Raw genomic sequence first — 22565 nt, forward strand, 5'->3', positions numbered from 1 at the left:
AATCACATTATACAATGTAGTATACAGACATGTATCTACCAATCACATTATACAATGTAATATATAGACATATATCTACCAATCACATTATACAATGTAGTATACAGACATGTATCTACCAATCACATTATACAATGTAGTATACAGACATGTATCTACCAATCACATTATACAATGTAGTATACAGACATGTATCTACCAATCACATTATACAATGTAGTATATAGACATGTATCTACCAATCACATTATACAATGTAGTATACAGACATGTATCTACCAATCACATTATACAATGTAGTATATAGACATGTATCTACCAATCACATTATACAATGTAGTATATAGACATGTATCTACCAATCACATTATACAATGTAGTATACAGACATGTATCTACCAATCACATTATACAATGTAGTATACTGACATGTATCTACCAATCACATTATACAATGTAGTATACAGACATATATCTACCAATCACATTATACAATGTAGTATACAGACATGTATCTACCAATCACATTATACAATGTAGTATACAGACATGTATCTACCAATCACATTATACAATGTAGTATACAGACATATATCTACCAATCACATTATACAATGTAGTATATAGACATGTATCTACCAATCACATTATACAATGTAGTATATAGACATATATCTACCAATCACATTATACAATGTAGTATACAGACATGTATCTACCAATCACATTATACAATGTAGTATACTGACATGTATCTACCAATCACATTATACAATGTAGTATACTGACATGTATCTACCAATCACATTATACAATGTAGTATACAGACATGTATCTACCAATCACATTATACAATGTAGTATATAGACATATATCTACCAATCACATTATACAATGTAGTATACAGACATATATCTACCAATCACATTATACAATGTAGTATACAGACATATATCTACCAATCACATTATACAATGTAGTATACAGACATGTATCTACCAATCACATTATACAATGTAGTATACAGACATGTATCTACCAATCACATTATACAATGTAGTATATAGACATATATCTACCAATCACATTATACAATGTAGTATACAGACATGTATCTACCAATCACATTATACAATGTAGTATACAGACATGTATCTACCAATCACATTATACAATGTAGTATATAGACATATATCTACCAATCACATTATACAATGTAGTATACTGACATGTATCTACCAATCACATTATACAATGTAGTATACTGACATGTATCTACCAATCACATTATACAATGTAGTATACTGACATGTATCTACCAATCACATTATACAATGTAGTATACAGACATGTATCTACCAATCACATTATACAATGTAGTATACAGACATATATCTACCAATCACATTATACAATGTAGTATACAGACATATATCTACCAATCACATTATACAATGTAGTATACTGACATGTATCTACCAATCACATTATACAATGTAGTATACAGACATGTATCTACCAATCACATTATACAATGTAGTATACAGACATGTATCTACCAATCACATTATACAATGTAGTATACTGACATGTATCTACCAATCACATTATACAATGTAGTATACAGACATGTATCTACCAATCACATTATACAATGTAGTATACAGACATGTATCTACCAATCACATTATACAATGTAGTATACAGATATGTATCTACCAATCACATTATACAATGTAGTATACTGACATGTATCTACCAATCACATTATACAATGTAGTATACAGACATGTATCTACCAATCACATTATACAATGTAGTATACAGACATATATCTACCAATCACATTATACAATGTAGTATACAGACATGTATCTACCAATCACATTATACAATGTAGTATATAGACATATATCTACCAATCACATTATACAATGTAGTATACAGATATGTATCTACCAATCACATTATACAATGTAGTATACTGACATGTATCTACCAATCACATTATACAATGTAGTATACTGACATGTATCTACCAATCACATTATACAATGTAGTATACAGACATGTATCTACCAATCACATTATACAATGTAGTATACAGACATATATCTACCAATCACATTATACAATGTAGTATACAGACATATATCTACCAATCACATTATACAATGTAGTATACAGACATGTATCTACCAATCACATTATACAATGTAGTATACTGACATGTATCTACCAATCACATTATACAATGTAGTATACAGACATGTATCTACCAATCACATTATACAATGTAGTATACTGACATGTATCTACCAATCACATTATACAATGTAGTATACTGACATGTATCTACCAATCACATTATACAATGTAGTATACAGACATGTATCTACCAATCACATTATCCAATGTAGTATACAGATATGTATCTACCAATCACATTATACAATGTAGTATACAGACATATATCTACCAATCACATTATACAATGTAGTATATAGACATATATCTACCAATCACATTATACAATGTAGTATACAGACATGTATCTACCAATCACATTATACAATGTAGTATATAGACATATATCTACCAATCACATTATACAATGTAGTATACAGACATGTATCTACCAATCACATTATACAATGTAGTATATAGACATATATCTACCAATCACATTATACAATGTAGTATACAGACATGTATCTACCAATCACATTATACAATGTAGTATATAGACATATATCTACCAATCACATTATACAATGTAGTATATAGACATATATCTACCAATCACATTATACAATGTAGTATACAGACATGTATCTACCAATCACATTATACAATGTAGTATATAGACATATATCTACCAATCACATTATACAATGTAGTATACAGACATGTATCTACCAATCACATTATACAATGTAGTATATAGACATATATCTACCAATCACATTATACAATGTAGTATACAGACATGTATCTACCAATCACATTATACAATGTAGTATACTGACATGTATCTACCAATCACATTATACAATGTAGTATACTGACATGTATCTACCAATCACATTATACAATGTAGTATATAGACATGTATCTACCAATCACATTATACAATGTAGTATACAGACATGTATCTACCAATCACATTATACAATGTAGTATACAGACATATATCTACCAATCACATTATACAATGTAGTATACAGACATGTATCTACCAATCACATTATACAATGTAGTATATAGACATATATCTACCAATCACATTATACAATGTAGTATACGGACATGTATCTACCAATCACATTATACAATGTAGTATACAGACATATATCTACCAATCACATTATACAATGTAGTATATAGACATGTATCTACCAATCACATTATACAATGTAGTATACTGACATGTATCTACCAATCACATTATACAATGTAGTATACTGACATGTATCTACCAATCACATTATACAATGTAGTATATAGACATGTATCTACCAATCACATTATACAATGTAGTATATAGACATGTATCTACCAATCACATTATACAATGTAGTATACAGACATGTATCTACCAATCACATTATACAATGTAGTATATAGACATATATCTACCAATCACATTATACAATGTAGTATACTGACATGTATCTACCAATCACATTATACAATGTAGTATACAGACATGTATCTACCAATCACATTATACAATGTAGTATATAGACATGTATCTACCAATCACATTATACAATGTAGTATACAGACATGTATCTACCAATCACATTATACAATGTAGTATATAGACATGTATCTACCAATCACATTATACAATGTAGTATATAGACATGTATCTACCAATCACATTATACAATGTAGTATATAGACATATATCTACCAATCACATTATACAATGTAGTATATAGACATGTATCTACCAATCACATTATACAATGTAGTATACAGACATGTATCTACCAATCACATTATACAATGTAGTATACAGACATGTATCTACCAATCACATTATACAATGTAGTATACAGACATGTATCTACCAATCACATTATACAATGTAGTATACTGACATGTATCTACCAATCACATTATACAATGTAGTATACAGACATGTATCTACCAATCACATTATACAATGTAGTATACGGACATGTATCTACCAATCACATTATACAATGTAGTATACAGACATATATCTACCAATCACATTATACAATGTAGTATATAGACATGTATCTACCAATCACATTATACAATGTAGTATACAGACATGTATCTACCAATCACATTATACAATGTAGTATACAGACATGTATCTACCAATCACATTATACAATGTAGTATACAGACATATATCTACCAATCACATTATACAATGTAGTATACAGACATGTATCTACCAATCACATTATACAATGTAGTATACTGACATGTATCTACCAATCACATTATACAATGTAGTATACTGACATGTATCTACCAATCACATTATACAATGTAGTATATAGACATGTATCTACCAATCACATTATACAATGTAGTGTACAGACATGTATAGTTTATGCCTGGTCCAACAGCATGGTTCAGACATCAACATATCTTTTTCAAGTGTGAATGGTTGTGTCGACTCTGGAGAATCAGTCCTGTTTACAATTTTATACTTCATGAACTTGACCTTACACTTTTTTTATACACTCAGATAGTCATTGTACAAGTATGCGTTCGTTGGCAATTAGGCCAACATTGTTATACAGACTTAAGCTGAGTTCATACTGTAACATTTTGAGATGTAATGTTTATTAAATAACTAAAAAGTCCTTGCAATAATATGTATGTACTGAAGCATCCTCCGTCAATTGTAAGGAGATGACAAGTGGTATGGTTCTATTAACCCTTTTAGTGAGGACAATATCACAATTTAGTGTCTGCACAAGGGTTGGCACTCTTTACCAAAATGTTGATGTTGCCCCAGCCGAAGGTGAGATCATCATTAAAATATTAGTAAAGAGTTCCAGCCCAAGGGCAGGCATTAAATTATGATATTGCCTGAGTGCATGTGTTATCAATTTTATTACACCGTACACTCATTGGACCAATCATTCACATAGCTACTCTTCATTCATCATCATTCGTCATCGATAGAAAAGTTTCCCATTGATGGTACATTTCTAAACTGTGGATAACCATTGAATACAGACATGACATTATTTGTAGGAGTTTGAGTGTCCTCACAGCTCATTTGTAATTATATTTGTTAAACTTCTGCAAGAAATAAGTTTGTGTCTCAGTGTAGTGACTTTGTTAACTGGAGGTGGAATACTGGAAAAACGTGCACAGAATAGATGCACAATGGTTGAAACAACTCCAGTGGGCAGTAGTGTCAGCTCAGTGAATAGTCTCTGCATGTGTGGGAAATATCACAGCGTGGGCAATAGTCTATTTAAAGAAGGTCATGTGATTCGGTTCTGACCAATGACAGATACTTTCAGAACATTGAGGTGTAATAAATATGTAGAGTGACTGTTACAGAGTTACAGACACCAAGTCACTAGAGGGTTAAATCCCTCTGGAAGATCGCCCTCTAGAGTTCAATGAGCAGCAACTTGTGAGTCAGTTTTTAAGACACACTTTGATTTCTCTTCCACAAAAACTGAGATAATAAAGTGTTATGGTTATAACCCCTTGGAAAATCGCCCTCTAGAGTTGGGTGTTCTGGTGCACATGATAATCAGAATAAAATTTATTCAAATTTCTGCCGGAAATGAGTTTGAATGTATATCTCACTGTAGTGACTTTGTCCAACATTGTAAATGTGTGCAGAATAGATGCGCAGTGCTTAAAATGACTCCGGTGGGCAATAGCGCCAGGCAGTCTCTGCACGCAAGGGCAATATCACTGCGGTGGACAATAGTCTATTTTAAAAAGGTCAGGTGATTTGATTCTGACCAATGACAGCTTGTGTAAGAACATTGAGCTGTAATAATGTCATATATCTATTGTTTGTTGTAGGCAAGTGTACAGTCAGGAGACAAAGACCTCCAGGAGAAACTAACACAAGAAATTGACGACCTTAAAGTTAGGAACCGAACTTTAGCCTTGGAGCTAGACACCACAAACTCAGCTTTGGACAGACAGAGGGCAAAATACAAAGACTTAGAACAGGATGTATCCAGTTATGAGAAGAGAAATGATGATAAGAAAAAAGAATATGATAATAAGGAGAAATCTCTGTATCAAAAGGTAAACACATAATTTATGATTAGTAACAAAATAATACTAACTACATTGGCACACCTACACTAGCTGTAACGGGGGGGGGGGGGGGGGGGGGGGTTAATTTTTATTCCGACAACCAACAACATATTCACTGAAAATTGTTAAAGTGACCATATAGATGAGGATTGGGTATTTATTTTCGATTTTTAATTTATAAAACAACTTTATCATGGTTTCCTACTTGAAAAATAAATTTGAAACAACATATACCAAGTCCTTGTTTGTAACTCAATAAATTGTAAACGGTTAATTAACATGTACAAATATTTGTTGTTGTATGTACATTAACAAACTTTTTGCACATTGTTTAGCTTTTAGCAAAGAATTGTGTTACAAACACAGACTTCATCTGTGTTGTTTCACATTTATTTTTCAAGTAGGAAGCCAGGATAAAGTTGTTTTATAAATTACAAATCCAAAATAACTACCCAATCCATCCATATGGCCACTTTAATGTTTCCCTCAAATCAAAATCTCTCCAAATATAACCATGTGCTGAAGTAAAATCCACCGTGGTTGAAATCTTGAAAAAAAGTTTTTCTCATCTTTCTTTTAGCTGTGTCTTTTATACTCTTTCTTTGAATCTTTCAGTGTTTTTTCGTGAAAACAACTTTGGTGGTTAATGAAGAGTGCAGCATCAGTCTCAACTCTGTTACAATTTATAGAGACAGTCAACTTTGTTCTTTAAAACCTAAAATCTAATAACACGTACACATATCGCTATCTGATTTCTGTTTCAAGCTTTTAAACTTGTGTACTTCAGTGTTATCGTTTCCAAGGTTCATGCATTTTTAACCCTTTCATTCCTAGAGACGACATTGGAATAGATAGAAACTTGATTGTAAGAACATTTTCTAAAATTTAAGAATATTACTTCATTGGGAAGTAATATTTCTTGAATTCTGGCCTAAAATAAAGTTGATCTTTTTCCAAAAATTACAGAGAAACAAGAATTTTTGTTCAAAAATTTTGGCGGGAAAGTTTCTAGTCCTGAAAGGGTTAACCGAAATGAAGAAATCATGGTATTTATAAGGTTCTATTTTGTAAATGGTCTAAAATACAAAATATTCACTCTGAATATCAAAACTTATCTAGGATTGCTCATTTCATGTGTTGCTGTGAATTAAGCAAAGTAAACCATATGTTATAGATATTCATGGCCCTCCTTAGCCTTATATTGCATTGAGTGGATAATGAATGCTTCTCCTTTATGGAATCTTTCAACTCTCAACTCTGAACTTTGACTTTCAACATGTAGGTGTACATTATCTTTGGTATGGGATTAACAGTGGAGTTAGTTTGATGAAATTTACTACGCAATGTTAATATTTGAATTGATGGAAATGGCCAATACAATGTACGTGTAGATGTAGACACCACTTGGTAATCAAAGTTATAATAGTGTGGAGTACCAATACGTACAGGTATGCGTGCACACATACATACATAAATACATACATACATACATACAAATGATTAATGTACATACATACAATGTGTACATATATACATACATACATACATACATACATACATACACACATACATACATACATACATACATACATACATACATACATACATACATACATACATACATACATACATACACACATACATACATACATACACACACATACGTATGTACGTACATATACACACATACATACATAAACATACTTACATACAGACAGACAGACAGACAGACAGACAGATGTAACTAACATTTAGAAGAGAATTAATTAATGTCTATGTATTAAAAGACATATATTTAAATTATTATTATAAGTTTGTACATAATGAGATGTTTTTTAAGAGAGCTATCTAAAATATATCAGAAAAGTAAATAGTTGCTTAGCAACCTGAAATATTAATAGGAACAATAAAATTAATGTTATTTGAAATAGCTGAGTTGTATTTGTCATTTGTTGACTTCTGTCATCTGGATAGATTGGTGAAGACATAATTAATATTGACACACCTTAACCTTTGAACTTTGATATTTGTGACATTGTATACAGTGGTGAAGATCAAAAACACTGAAATAATAATAGTATGTGTAGAATAACAGGAATTGAAATAAATGTACCAAAGTTTGCAACAAGGAATGTATCAGACAAAAAAAGACATTTAAATCATATTAAGCATTTGGTGAAAAATTATAACTTGGAAGAAATTATTCCATTCTCTCTGCTGAAATAAGCAGATACAAGTATAAACATACTTTTGACCTTGACCAGAAACATTTTGATACCCCCCCCCCCTCCCTAGTAAATAGGTCATACTGTATATCTTATCTACAGCTAGTCAAATTATATTTGTTTTGGGGAAATTTTGACCTTGACCTTTGATTTTGACCCCAGATAAAACTATATACTATCCATATTTGCAGCATTTACAATGACTGCCTAAGATGGCAGTATTACAATAACAATACTGGATGTCTTGTAATAATAATTTTATAAATATTATACGTAATTTATCTGATGACAAGACTTCTCATTCCTTTATCTATGTGCTACAATGTCATGTTAACTGACATGGTTCTATTAAATTTTAATCAGACTTCATCAAAAAAAATCTTCTGAGATACAATTATTTTATTTGGGTCATTTTTGCGCTCGTTACATATTTAGACTTGACCATCACATTTTTATCAAGTTGATTTTGTTACAGTCAACAAAAGTAAATAAAATGCCAATTGGTAAATTTGTCACCATTAAACTCTTTGGTTACAGTTATCTGGTGTTTTCTAACGTAATCTTTTATTTTTTCTTTTGTTTTACAGTTGTGGCTACAGCATGAATCATGATCAAAATATATTAAATAAAAAATATTTTTTTTATGAACAAGCATGAGGCTACAGCTGGAAACGTTAAATATTATAACATGAAATATTTTAATTTTTGTTTTTATTTTGATAAACAGTTGGAGAGTATGCGATTACAGCTGGAAACATCTAAAGATGAGGTTGCAGCCACACAGAAAGAAATCGTTAGGATACAAAAACAACACAGAAAGGTAAGAAAATGTACAAGATTCGAGGTGATCTCATTTTAAAGTTGTTATACAATGTTATATACTTAATATCACCTATTGACTCCATGGCCAGTCACAACCCTCATTTTCCCAAATATACAGCGCCCTCTAGTGGCAAATGGCTACAAAGTGGGTAACTGGAATATTGCTGAGAGATTAAAGTTCTGGCCCCATACTAATGTGGTCGGGGTTTGAAACTTGGTCAGGGTTTGATGTAATTTACCATTCTATAAGTAAGAAGAGTGTCGTTCAGTTTGACTAGCATACGATGCAGGTTTTCCCCTGCATTAACAGTGAACCCATGGGGGTCAGTCCTCATTGGCCTGATAAGCACTGGTATGCTAAAAGTATGATCCATGATAAATAAAGATTTTTGTTATTATCAGATAAAAATGTTCTATATTACTGTTTGTTAGGAACTCTCTGAAGCCAGATCTGAAGCCGATGCTCTTCGAGATGAGTTAGCCAAGGAAATACAGTCAGGAAGATCAATGCAGGATAACACGGCAGTAATCAAAGAACTGGAAAACAGTGTGGAAGAAGTAACAAGGGATAGAGACACACTTGCCAGGGAATTACAGGCCATTATCACCAAAGAAAAGAAAAATGAAGAATGGTCAAATAAAAGTAGGAAGTTAGAAGATGAAAATAAAGAATTACAACTCAAGGTAACTAACAGATTTTTTTTTTTTTTTTTGTGTATTTTCGTGTGTGAACAAAGATTAATATTCAGTGTTCTCGTGCAGCTTTGCATTTCCACCGATAGAAAACAGTTTTAAAAAAACAGTTATTCCTAAATGCTTAGATAAAATATGTTATTATTCACTTCTATAGGAAAGGAAAAGTTTGTTGGTTTTTCTTAGCAATAAAGTTTTCATACCGAAAAAAACAACACTTTACACAGGGTGTGTATTAAAATCTCCAAAGTGTAGTAACATTTATTTCAGTTTACAAAAAATAAACGAATTTCCGTACGAGCAAATTAACAAAATTTATCACCAATAATTCCTATGGGTGTTACATTTGTACTGAGGGGTGTATTAAGGTCTAATAAGGTCTAATCTAAAAAAAAAAAAATTTCGACCTCTGGCAAATAAATAATATATAATACCTTTCCCCCATAAAAGGAATTTATCTTTCCTGCATAGACATTATTATCCAGGGGGCAGTACAGGTACAACTGTTGACACCAGACCATGAACAAATGGAACCTGTTTAATGCAAACAGGGAAAGTAAACAACTGATTTGGATCAATAACACATGGCACAGCATGTTGGAAGTAGAGAGACTTGTATTACATTTCATCATTTGATAAAAACAGGTGCATGGCCTCTTTACATAATAGTTCAGTTCACATACAAATTTCCAGTTCTCTGGCAATTTATGTACGCATAAAGAAGCCATAAAACTCTTCTTATCAAACCATGGTGTGTAATACAAGTCTCTGGTGCTACAACATACTGTCAAGTGTTATTACTCCAATTCATTTGTTTACTTTCCCTGTTTGTAAAAGGTTCTGGTTGTCCACGGTCTGATGTCAGCAGTTGTAAATATCACATGAAATTGCTATCGTACAGTTTAACATGTTCAGTTGTTTAGTGGTTTCTGCATGATTGTATCAAATGGAACTAGTGAACAGTAATATGCAACATGCTGTATAAACGACAGATAATCCTTTCTCATCTGTATTAGAATTTGAAGTTAGATTACAGTGTACATGTATTCAACATTACAAAACATGGAAAACATTTCATCACAGAGTTAGAATCCACTGAGTTTTCTGACTCGGTTTGAATTCAAATTTTAATGTTCATTTCAGATTGAAGATGCAAATAGACAATACAATGAACTTGAACATGAAGTCAAACTACACAAGAATCTGAACTCAGGTAAGTGAAAAAATAACTTAGCAAAAATGTTGTCAATAATAAAAAATATTCATAACATTGGTTTAGCCAATTTCACACATACAGCAAACATGGCAGCATCACCAAGATCTTTTGACTTGAATCTCTAGCTAGTTCACTTACTGCCATGAGATGGGGTAGATGACAACTTGAATCTCTAGCTAGTTCACTTACTGCCATGAGATGGGGTAGATGACATAACTAATCCTGCCTCAGTGTGGTATTTGCACCTTGTTGTTACTAGCTACAACTAGTGGCATGTGTGTTGTCAAACAACCAAAAATATATTTGCTAAAAAAATTGTTCATGGCAATTATATTCTCATAAAAAAGACATTGTATGTGTTAATTAGTGGTCAATTTTATCTGTAGGTAAGTGCAGTGACATTAGTTTAAATTTTGAGTGAAAGGTTGGTTTTGAAACCATCACCATGTTAGTTTGATTGCCTCTATATATGGTAGTGCTCATTAAATATTCAAAATCAATCCACAAGCTATGTCAAACAGTTTCAATCATAGCAATTCTCATGTATTATTTCACAGCGTAACTCATGATAATGATAATGTTTTAGTCAATAGAGGCACTGATTTTAAGGTCTCTACCATAAAATACTAATTCATATTTTTCTTACCGTGTTATGTGCACAGTTATGCATACAAGTTTACATATAACGAACTCAATACACCTTAACTTAATTGTTACATCTTACAAAACAGTTTAAAGGATCACAAACTGAGTTAATAGATGGGTTTTTTTTGGGTTTTTTTGTTTGTTTGTTTGTTTGTTTTTTTTGCAAAGGGGAACTCAAAGTATACTTCTTATATACTTAACCATAGTTTGCAATTAACTGAACTCAAACATGGTATTAGGATATAAGTTATAAATGATCCAATGACATAATTTATTATACGTATCAAAAAATGTACAGGAAAACCCTAATGTGGAATCAAAAGTTTGAGAAAGCCAGAACACAAATTGTAATGTCATAGAAAGTAGGCACTGACATTTTAGTCAAAGTTTTATGTTAGTATTTTCACTTGAGTAAAAAGGTTATAAACTCAGTTTGTGCCAATTTTTATGATCCAGTGTGTTAGTGTAGATTTAATAGTAGTAGGCATTCACACAACACCAGATCTAGTTCTTCCTCTAGTTATATTCCAACCTTCAATACTCAGAGTCAACATTCATTCTGTTTGTCTGGCACAAATATCTGGAACAGTCTACCTTCGGGTATTCGTAATGTCAGCTCTTTGCAACTTTTTAAGAAAAGTGTTAAAGCTTTTATGTACGAGAAATTGTCTGAATTGGAAGAAAGTGAGTTCGTTTATTTACTGTAGACTGGCCTCGCTCCATATGTAGTAGCCGGGTCAGTTTTTTAGTATTTTCTGTCTGCTATGTACTGCTTTTTCATTGTTTTTTATGCTATGTAATGTTTGGTGTCGGAGGACCACAATGGAAATAAGTTGTTAAAACTTTTTTGTGTTATCCTCGGCAAAGGTATTCCGTGCTGTATTTGTTTGTTTGTGAAAGCTGTAGTGTTATTTCCGTTTTTGTTCTGTGGTTTCCTGAATATTTTTTGCCAAATCAAATCAAATCGAATCAAATCAACTGTCAAATAGAAAGAGAACAGATACACTTTCTCAAATCTCAGAAAGATACTATTTCCATCAGATTTAGCAGAAAAGATATGTCTGTAAGATTTTAAAATCTAGTGAAGATGAAAGAGACCATTGATTGTTAAGAAGGTTGATGTATTCATTCCATTATGGAGTATTGTGTGAGTTTGAGATAGTTTTGTGTATTGGTTGGTTACCCATGGTTACAGCATAGTCTAGTGCAGTTTAAGCATCACTGTGTATCACAGTTGTTGTCAGCAACTATGATCAAAGCAAATGACTTATTTTAAAGGCCAAGTATTCAGTCCCAGGTTTTGTTGAAACTTAAAGGCTGAATATTCAGTCCCAGGTTGTATTGAAACTTAAAGGCTGAATATTCAGTCCCAGGTTGTGTTGAAATTTAAAGGCCAAGTATTCAGTCCCAGGTTGTGTTGAAACTTAAAGGCTGAATATTCAGTCCCAGGTTGTGTTGAAACTTAAAGGCTGAATATTCAGTCCCAGGTTGTGTTGAAACTTAAAGGCCCAGGTTGTATTGAAACTTAAAGGCTGAATATTCAGTCCCAGGTTGTGTTGAAACTTAAAGGCTGAATATTCAGTCCCAGGTTGTGTTGAAACTTAAAGGCCAAATATTCAGTCCCAGGTTGTGTTGAAACTTAAAGGCCAAATATTCAGTCCCAGGTTTTGTTGAAACTTAAAGGCCAAATATTCAGTCCCAGGTTGTGTTGAAACTTAAAGGCCAAATATTCAGTCCCAGGTTTTGTTGAAACTTAAAGGCCAAATATTCAGTCCCAGGTTGTGTTGAAACTTAAAGGCCAAATATTCAGTTTTAACAAATTAAAAAAACACTCTTCTTCATATTTATCTTTTCTCTCTTTTCCCCTCTCTATCTTCTTTTTGTTGGATTTCTGGTAACAAGCTTTTCCCAGCTTCTCTACATAATTGTCATGTTCACAGCCCCACTACTTGAATAGCTTACATTATAAAAGAAATGCTCAGTTTGTGAACAAGCGTAATTGTCGCCACCATGACTGTAGATGATGTTGACAGTCCAGACACATGCTTATTCTTGCCAGAGAGGGCACTGCTCCAGAAAATATTAACGGGATGGGCAAAAAAAAAAAAAAAAATTTATTTTGATGTTGGAGTTGAAAATTTGGGTTGGTTGAGTAATGAGAAACAGAAGAAAAAAATAGGGTGACCCTAGAAAAAATGTACAAGCTATTTAATTTTTAAAGCCACTCTTTTGTGGTTTAAAAGAATAACAACTAAAAGAGTAATTTATTCATGCCAACAGGAAAGATTGTAAGAATGCCTCTATAGCAACCAACTGTGAGTCTGTTCATTTTGACACAACAATTTTAACAAAAAAATCATTTCGGCTCCTTTTTTTCAACTGATGGAACAATTTTTGACTATAGTGTGCTTTATAGCCATGTCACTTGTGAAAGTAAATGTATGATTCGTCATCGCAAACCACAGCCTGTTTTACGGCACCGTTCTTAACATGCCGCCCCACTTATTTCGAAGTGTAGCAGAAGAAATAACAGCTCTGGTTTGTGAGAATGGTATGATCTAGACCACATAATGTCTTTATTACAAGTTAGCACAATAGTTGAATGTGGTACAGAAATGATAGCCACACCATGTTTGTACGTTACTGTATCATTCACCCCACATAATACCTGCCTTTATTGTATGTAGTGAGTCAGAATTTACCAGTAAATTCAAAGTAATTTCTAATTTATTTTGACTCAAAAATGTAATGTTTCATCTAAATAAGATCAGATCCACTTGGAATACAATGTGTTCACAATATTGGGACATTGAGTACAGGGAGAATCATATAACAAATCAATTGATTCATCTTGTATTTACTAAATATTCATCAATATACTTACAGAGACATGCACGTAACAATAGATTGAAGTGGTACTAGCTACACTCTAAATTCTGTAACCCTTAGCAACTGTTTCAAAACAAAATTTCAATAAACGAGTTCAGAAATTACAAAGCCGTGAAGGTTATCAAATAAATTATTGCTGAATGCTAGAATCCAATAGGATTACTCGTCCCGTGAACTGAACTGAACTAACCCATACTACCCAGGTTACTGGTAATATGGTATGATCCATGTAAAAATGTCTTATTGGGTTATCCCATTATACATTGTTATAGGGGTGTGAAAGTATGCAAGTGTCCCTTGAACGACTGTTTTAGCATTACTATGACTCCCATATACAGGGACTAGAATATAAAAGACAACTATGACTATAAAGGTGACAGAATAGTTTACGGACTGACATTATCTTTTGTTATGTAAATGTATTTCATTTGCTTGAGTGGGTTCACCATGGAACATTGTATAGAATAGGTTAGGACATTGGGATTTGCAGGCATACAATAGTCAACATCTTGTGGCTTGTATGTTTTATTTGATGTGAACACCATGCAGTGTTTAATGCCCTATGGTGTACGGATCCAGCGGCTCTGAAAACTTACCTTGATCAGTAATTATCCAGTCTCCTTGTATAATAGACAACATCTAGCCAGTGATACTACTACTACTACTACAGGTAAAGTGAGATATGTCTGTGTCTGTGTATTGAAATAACTGTTAGAAAGGATCACGGTCAGTGTATACTGTATGTGTGCAGACATGTATGTCCTCATTTGACACAATAGTCACTGAATGTACCTGCAGTTTGTGAATAGACAACTTGTTACAGGGTCATATCTACTCAACTATAGAACTACGGTATGTTGGTAAGGTAGGATCTGTACCTAGAGTTTGTGAATAGACAACTTATTACAGGGTCATATCTACTCAACTATAGAACTATGGTACGTTGATAAGGTAGGATCTGTACCTAGAGTTTGTGAATAGACAACTTGTTACAGGGTCATATCTACTCAACTATAGAACTACGGTACGTTGATAAGGTAGGATCTGTACCTAGAATTTGTGAATAGACAACTTGTTACAGGGTCATATCTACTCAACTATAGAACTACGGTATGTTGATAAGGTAGGATCTGTACCTAGAGTTTGTGAATAGACAACTTGTTACAGGGTCATATCTACTCAACTATAGAACTACGGTATGTTGATAAGGTAGGATCTGTACCTAGAGTTTGTGAATAGACAACTTGTTACAGGGTCATATCTACTCAACTATAGAACTATGGTACGTTGGTAAGGTAGGATCTGTACCTAGAGTTTGTGAATAGACAACTTGTTACAGGGTCATATCTACTCAACTATAGAACCACGGTACGTTGGTAAGGTAGGATCTGTACCTAGAGTTCGTGAATAGACAACTTATTTAGTTGATTAGACTTTTATAGACCAGGCCATCAGTCGAATAGACCGTCATAGACCAGACCATCAGTCCTGTATAGACCTTTATAGACCATACCATCAGTCCTACATGTATAGACCTGTATAGACCAGACCATCAGTCCTGTATAGACCTTTATAGACCAGACCATCAGTCCTATAGACCTTCCTACAGGATGATGTGTCAGTTACACATTTTATATCCTATACCATGTGTAAATTGAAATTGTATAAAGTCAAACATATCAATAACATTCTCTGTGTGTAATAGAGTATAATTTTCAAGTCCCATATCATTAGTATACCGATTGGTGGAACCTGCAACTACTAGTCTTTGTTGATGTGTACTTTTCAAGTTCCTTATCATTAGTATACCAATTGGTGGAACCTGCAACTACTAGTCTTTGTTGATGTGTACTTTTCAAGTTCCATATCATTAGTATACCGATTGGTGGAACCTGCAACTACTAGTCTTTGTTGATGTGTACTTTTCAAGTTCCATATCATTAGTATACCGATTGGTGGAACCTGCAACTACTAGTCTTTGTTGATGTGTACTTTTCAAGTCCCATATCATTAGTATACCGATTGGTGGAACCTGCAACTACTAGTCTTTGTTGATGTGTACTTTTCAAGTCCCTTTATCTTGTCAGTAGATTGATAACTTAGATTGATCAAAATTATATTCTGCTGGATTTTTAATTTATAAAACTATTTTATCACGACTTCCTACTTGAAAACTCAATGTGAAACAACATTGACTAAGTCTGTGTTTGTAAACAAAAAGCAGATTTAATGGCATACAAAAAATACTTACAAAATATTCAGAGTGTAGACTTTCATATTGCAGTTAGAAAACCTAAATTAAATGCACATATTAAGAAATAAGGACAGTGTTTCAAATTGATAACTTAAGAAAAGTTTCTGAATACAAAATGTAAAAGATGTCCACCCATGAAAAGAGTTGTATTTTTATAATGTGCCCAGTAAAAACATTATTAAATACTAAAAGAACCTCAGTACATTGCAAAAAAGCTAAGTGTGAACAGTTTGTTATTGTACGTACAATAAACATTTTACACATTTATTAATCTTTTGCAATTTACTGAGTTAAAAACAAGGACTTGGCATATGTTGTTTCACATTTATTTTTCAAGCAGGAAGCCATGATAAAATTGTTTTATAAATTAAAAATCGAAAATAAATACCAAATCTTCATCTATATGGCCAGGGTGTTTTGAGTCTTCAAGCATTTTGCAAGCCTGATTAACAATAGGGATAAGGGGGCCTGGAAGGATTCTTGTAATAGCATTATTTTATATTCAATTTAAGTTTACAAATTTTGTTGATTTGTATAATATTTTGGATTCAGTGTTAATTAGAAAGTATATTATTTTGTCTTCTATTACTTAATAAATTATAAAATTTATTTTATATAAAAACTAGGTTGTTCTAGATCCCAAATTGTGATTAAAGAAGTCCTTGTCTGGCCTCTCCAGTTTCATTGCACTTGTTACCCCCTGAGTGGTCCCTATAGATTTGATGAAGTATACAATAGGACATAGCAAGAAAGCTCCAAGTCTAGTGAAATGGTATTGATATTTCAACCGATCATTGTTTGAGAAAATAAAAAAATATATTAAATGGAGTTTTTCTCAAAGTTGATCAATATATTACACACCAAATGTGTTTATTTATAATTGTAATAACCAGGAACTATATAAGACACTATGATAGAGTGATGTACTTAATTTAAGATGTAGGGAGGTTTATTGAACCAAAACCAATTTGTACAAATTGATGTGCCTAATCAGCTGAGTTGATTGGTATTAGCGTTTGTATAAATTGATGTACCTGTAGCTGAGTTGATTGGTATTAACGTTTGTATACATTGATGTACCTACATGATGTACTGGGGTATAGCTTAGTTGATTGGTATTAACATTTCTCTAAATTGATGTATGGTACAAGTGTACCTACAGCTCAGATGATTGGTACTACTAGCATTTCTCTGAATATTGATATTACCCCCCCCCCCCCCCCCCCCCCCCAGTACATGTGTACCTACATGTATATCTGAGTTTATTGGTACTGGTATATTTTAGACAGCATTTGTTGTAGTTGAGTCAGTCTTCAAGTAACTGCTCATATGTGTCTTGTGATACTGTGATTCAGAGGACATTATTCTGTTATAACTTTGGAAGTTTAATACCTAGAGACATCATTCAAATGTGTACTCGTGGGCACATAATTGTTAGAGGTTAACACACTATTTTGACAGAGGAAGGACAAGCGAAAATTAAAAAAATATCAGTTAGGATAGCAGAAATGGTGTTGTAGCATCATTCAGTTCTATAGGTAGGCCATACTGTACATTCTATATCGTGATGAAATTTACCCGGATTTGTTCACTTTGTATAATATTGATTTCCTGTTTTGTGGCTGTAGTTAGGGATATTTTTAATACAATCAAAGTTTACACATAATGATTTAAATTGTTTAACTTTTCCACAGACAAATTGCAAACACTGACTCAAGTCAGTTAGTTACCAGTAAACATTAGATTGGTTATTTTCATTAACAGAGAAAGTCTGGAAACACTTTGTTTTCTTTCTTTTTTAAGACCCAATATATAATTATATATTCAGTCCCTCATCAAATAATTTGATGTCAAAGTACTTGTCTTTTTTTGTAAAATCTGACCTCTAACTTCTTACCAGCTCAGAAAGTCAGTTTGTGTAGTGTACATGTACATGTTGGCGGATTGCCAGTCAGTGTTTGTACCATGGATTATTGTCTAGTGAAACATAGTGGGCATAAAAGTAGATATCGTAAATTGCTTTCTTTGTCTGAATCAAACATGTGGACAATTGGAGTACTCGTAGTATACCAGTACATGTATAAAACAATAGACAGAGAGACTGACAGCTTAGGAGATGCAATGAATTCACAGGTTTGACTTTTCAGAGTTTAACTTTGCAGATTTTGTGAAATCCCATGATGTTTCAATTGACACACACAGAGATAGAGTCATTTTTGAGTCTGAAGTCCTTCACTATCTTGTGTGTCACTGAGATAAAGTTGTTTAAAATCTACGTGTTCTGTTGTATGACTCAGATAATTATGTTTCTTTTATGACAATGTCACAGTTTTCTGTGATGACATTTTGATCAATGTTGTTAATTTGTCTCTAGTGGATATAATTGAACACCTAGTTGTAAATATTCATGTCAAATGTACAATTTAGTTTCTTACCCTCTTTCTAGGGGTAGGGGTAGGGATGGGGATGGAAGATATTTGATTAATTGGAAAAAAAAACCTACAAGTTGAAAAAACAAGATTAAAGTGTTTTAATCTGAGTTTATACATTTTCTGAATTTTTCGAGGTATATCTTAAGGATAATTTGTGTGGCATATGTTAAAAAGGAACCAGTTACCTGTAGTATTTCACTTACTAACTTAACCATGACTTGTTATTGCTAGAATTCAACCCAGTATTCAGTTATAGTCAGACACAAATGACTATGTATATGTCTAACAACAAAGTAACAACAAAAGTTGATAGAGCTTATTTGGGAGGCATATTTTAAAATGACACGATCCAGTCAGAGACTTCAACTCTTTATCATTTAAATGAATATCATGTGACATATCATATTCATGTCAGTTTTCAACATTAAATTGTTGCAAATTTGACAAGGATTTTTTTTTTTTAATTTTTTTTCTTCAGATTTACAGACAAGATTGGATCTCAGTATGCAGAAAGCAGACTCAGCAGAGAAAGAAGCCGATTCTCTGAGAGAAGAGGTGTCGTCGTTGTCAGGACAACTTATCAAACAATATGACACTTCAAAAGATGGACAGGTATGTATATCATTCTATGAATCTTAGAATTATGGTAACCCACCATCACCACCACGCACACACACACACACACACACAATTAACACATTTAAAGACAGACAGACAGACAGACAGACACACAGACAGACAGATAAATGCTGGCACACACACACTCATACAAGTAAATTGTTAGATCAACAAATCTACATGTAATGTCCCTAAAACTAGAAGAAACAAAGCATTATATGATGGTAATCCCAAACACTGTTTATGTATACTTTAATAAGAGGTTTTACGTCTCGTTGCAGATCTTGCGAAATATGCAAATATGCCTAGCAACAACCGTTGTCAAACATGTGATTGCGGTCAAGCTTTTGTCATGGCCATGTGCAATGGCATTGAGAACAATGGTGTTGAGAACAATAGTGTTGCTAAGCAATTGACACTTTTAGCTTGACCACCCTCACATGGTTGCTATGGATGCAATGGCTCACACGGGATCTCGCGAGATCTGCCGCGAGATGAAAAACGGTTTATTGAATGTAAAGTCCATTATGTGCATTTAATGGATTATATAGATTTTGTGTGTGTGTGTGTGGTGAGTGTGTGTGTGTGTTTGCATGTTTGCATGTGTCTGTCTGTGTGTGTGTTTGCATGTTTGCATGTTTGCATGTGTGTGTGTGTGTGTGTGTGTGTGTGTGTGTTTATGTTAAACTGTGCATGAAATTACACTCTTACATACACAAAACCTTTTGATAAGCACGATATTTAGTTTGTTGCACATATATTAATAACACTGTTTTATTTTGGTTTGCAATTCTATTATTAGTCTGTCATTGACTCTATCACTGCATTTCTTTGTAGTACTCATTACACTTTCACTTCTCTGTATGTAAATGCATCTTCACTCCTTGTGCAGGACAAATTAGATAAGTTAGTGTCACAGCTCCATAAAGAACTTGAAGTGGAAAAAGAGGCCAGTGCACAGGAACGAGAGTCGATGCGACAACAACTGGATAGAGAACGTAAACTGGTGAAGGAGCTACAAAGACAAATAGCTGTGTTGAATGAAGTAGGCACTTTAAATAACAGCTATGCAGTGTGGCTTTATGCACTAACTTATTAACATATTAATGCAAGAAATTGAGGATTTTGCATTCTCTGAAATTTCACCTTGTTTCATTCTTGAATGGGTGGGGGGGGGGGGGGTGTCATCACCATTGAATTTATGTCTTTAAGTTAAAGGTGAAAATACTAAGCGTGTAATTTCACCTCTTGAGGGCGCTATTCAGTGGGGTTTCACTTTGAAGAGCTCTGTCATGAGTTGAAATTACAGTGCATACAAATTTATCTGTGAGGGCAATCTTCAACTTAAGTTGTCACCATTGAAAAGTGCCCTCATTAGGTGAGGTGACTTCACATGCAGTATCACTTTACAAGGGTGCCATTCAGTAAGGTTTTCACAATCACTATACAATATATTTAGACTAAACCTCAGCATTGGATGGTGTTTCCTTGGTAACTACAAACTTTTAATGAATGCCCTCATTAAGATGAAATGCAACATGGGAAATGAAGTACTCAGCTTTCTTGTCTCATAAACTGCTTTCTGAGCCACAACATCATTTCTACTAATTCAATATATATAAACATACCGTCATAACTCACTCTACATTTTGTACATTATAGAAATCTTTTAAAATTATTCTTTAAATAATTGTCTAGTAAAATAAATGAAATAAAACTGAGGGATTGTAAAATATTGTCTTCACCGAAGCTAAGTATTCATATTACTATTAAAACTAAAAATGGAAAATTATGGATCAGACTTACATTGTATAGTTACTTAAAGGCCCGGGTTTCCATCCCAGGTTCTCACATTAGTGTTATCTTATCACTTAAAGGCCAGGGTTTCAATCCCAGGTTCTCACATTAGTATTATCTTATCAGTTAAAGGCCAGGGTTTCAATCCCAGGTTCTCTCATTAGTGTTATCTTATCAGTTAAAGGCCAGGGTTTCAATACCAGGTTCTCACATTATGTTTTTGAATATTTGACAATTCATATATGGGACTTTAAAAAGTTAAACAGAAAAGAAAACTCTACACTATCATAGTCTCTACAAAATTCAACTCTAGTGTAGTGTGGTGTAGTGTAGTGTAGTGTAGTGTAGTGTAGTGTAGTGAAGTGTAGTGTAGTGTAGTGTAGTGTAGTGTAGTGTAGTGTAGTGTAGTGTAGAGTGGTGTAGTGAAGTGTAGTGTAGCGTAGTGTAGTGTAGTGTAGTGTAATGTAGTGTAGTGTAGTGTAGTTATAGTGTTGTGTAGTGTAGTTTCTATTCACAGAACTTTATGAGGTCTTTCAGACCTTCAATAACAATACTAATTGCCAACCATGAGTAAAAAGCCTTGAGTCAGATCTCGGTATATTTTGACATACTGTGGGTACTTAAAGGCCAGGGATTCAGTCCCACAGGTTTTCCTATGAGTGTTATTTTATCAGTGGAACCAT

The 22565-nt window shown here is 33.1% G+C and overlaps 1 protein-coding gene across 1 annotated transcript in view; it reads left to right on the forward strand.

Moving 5' to 3' along the window:
* Positions 1-22565, forward strand: part of LOC144451301 (uncharacterized) — a 64328-nt gene that overhangs the window by 29580 nt on the left and 12183 nt on the right. Inside the window, exons 11-15 of the mRNA XM_078142104.1 lie at positions 6049-6279; positions 9244-9336; positions 9771-10022; positions 11175-11244; positions 19946-20079. Of these exons, the coding sequence (XP_077998230.1) occupies positions 6049-6279; positions 9244-9336; positions 9771-10022; positions 11175-11244; positions 19946-20079 (780 nt within the window). The remainder of the gene's footprint in view (positions 1-6048; positions 6280-9243; positions 9337-9770; positions 10023-11174; positions 11245-19945; positions 20080-22565) is intronic.

Source organism: Glandiceps talaboti, chromosome 21 (genome assembly GCF_964340395.1).
Source record: "Glandiceps talaboti chromosome 21, keGlaTala1.1, whole genome shotgun sequence".
In the NCBI taxonomy this organism is placed as follows: Eukaryota; Metazoa; Hemichordata; class Enteropneusta; family Spengelidae; genus Glandiceps; species Glandiceps talaboti.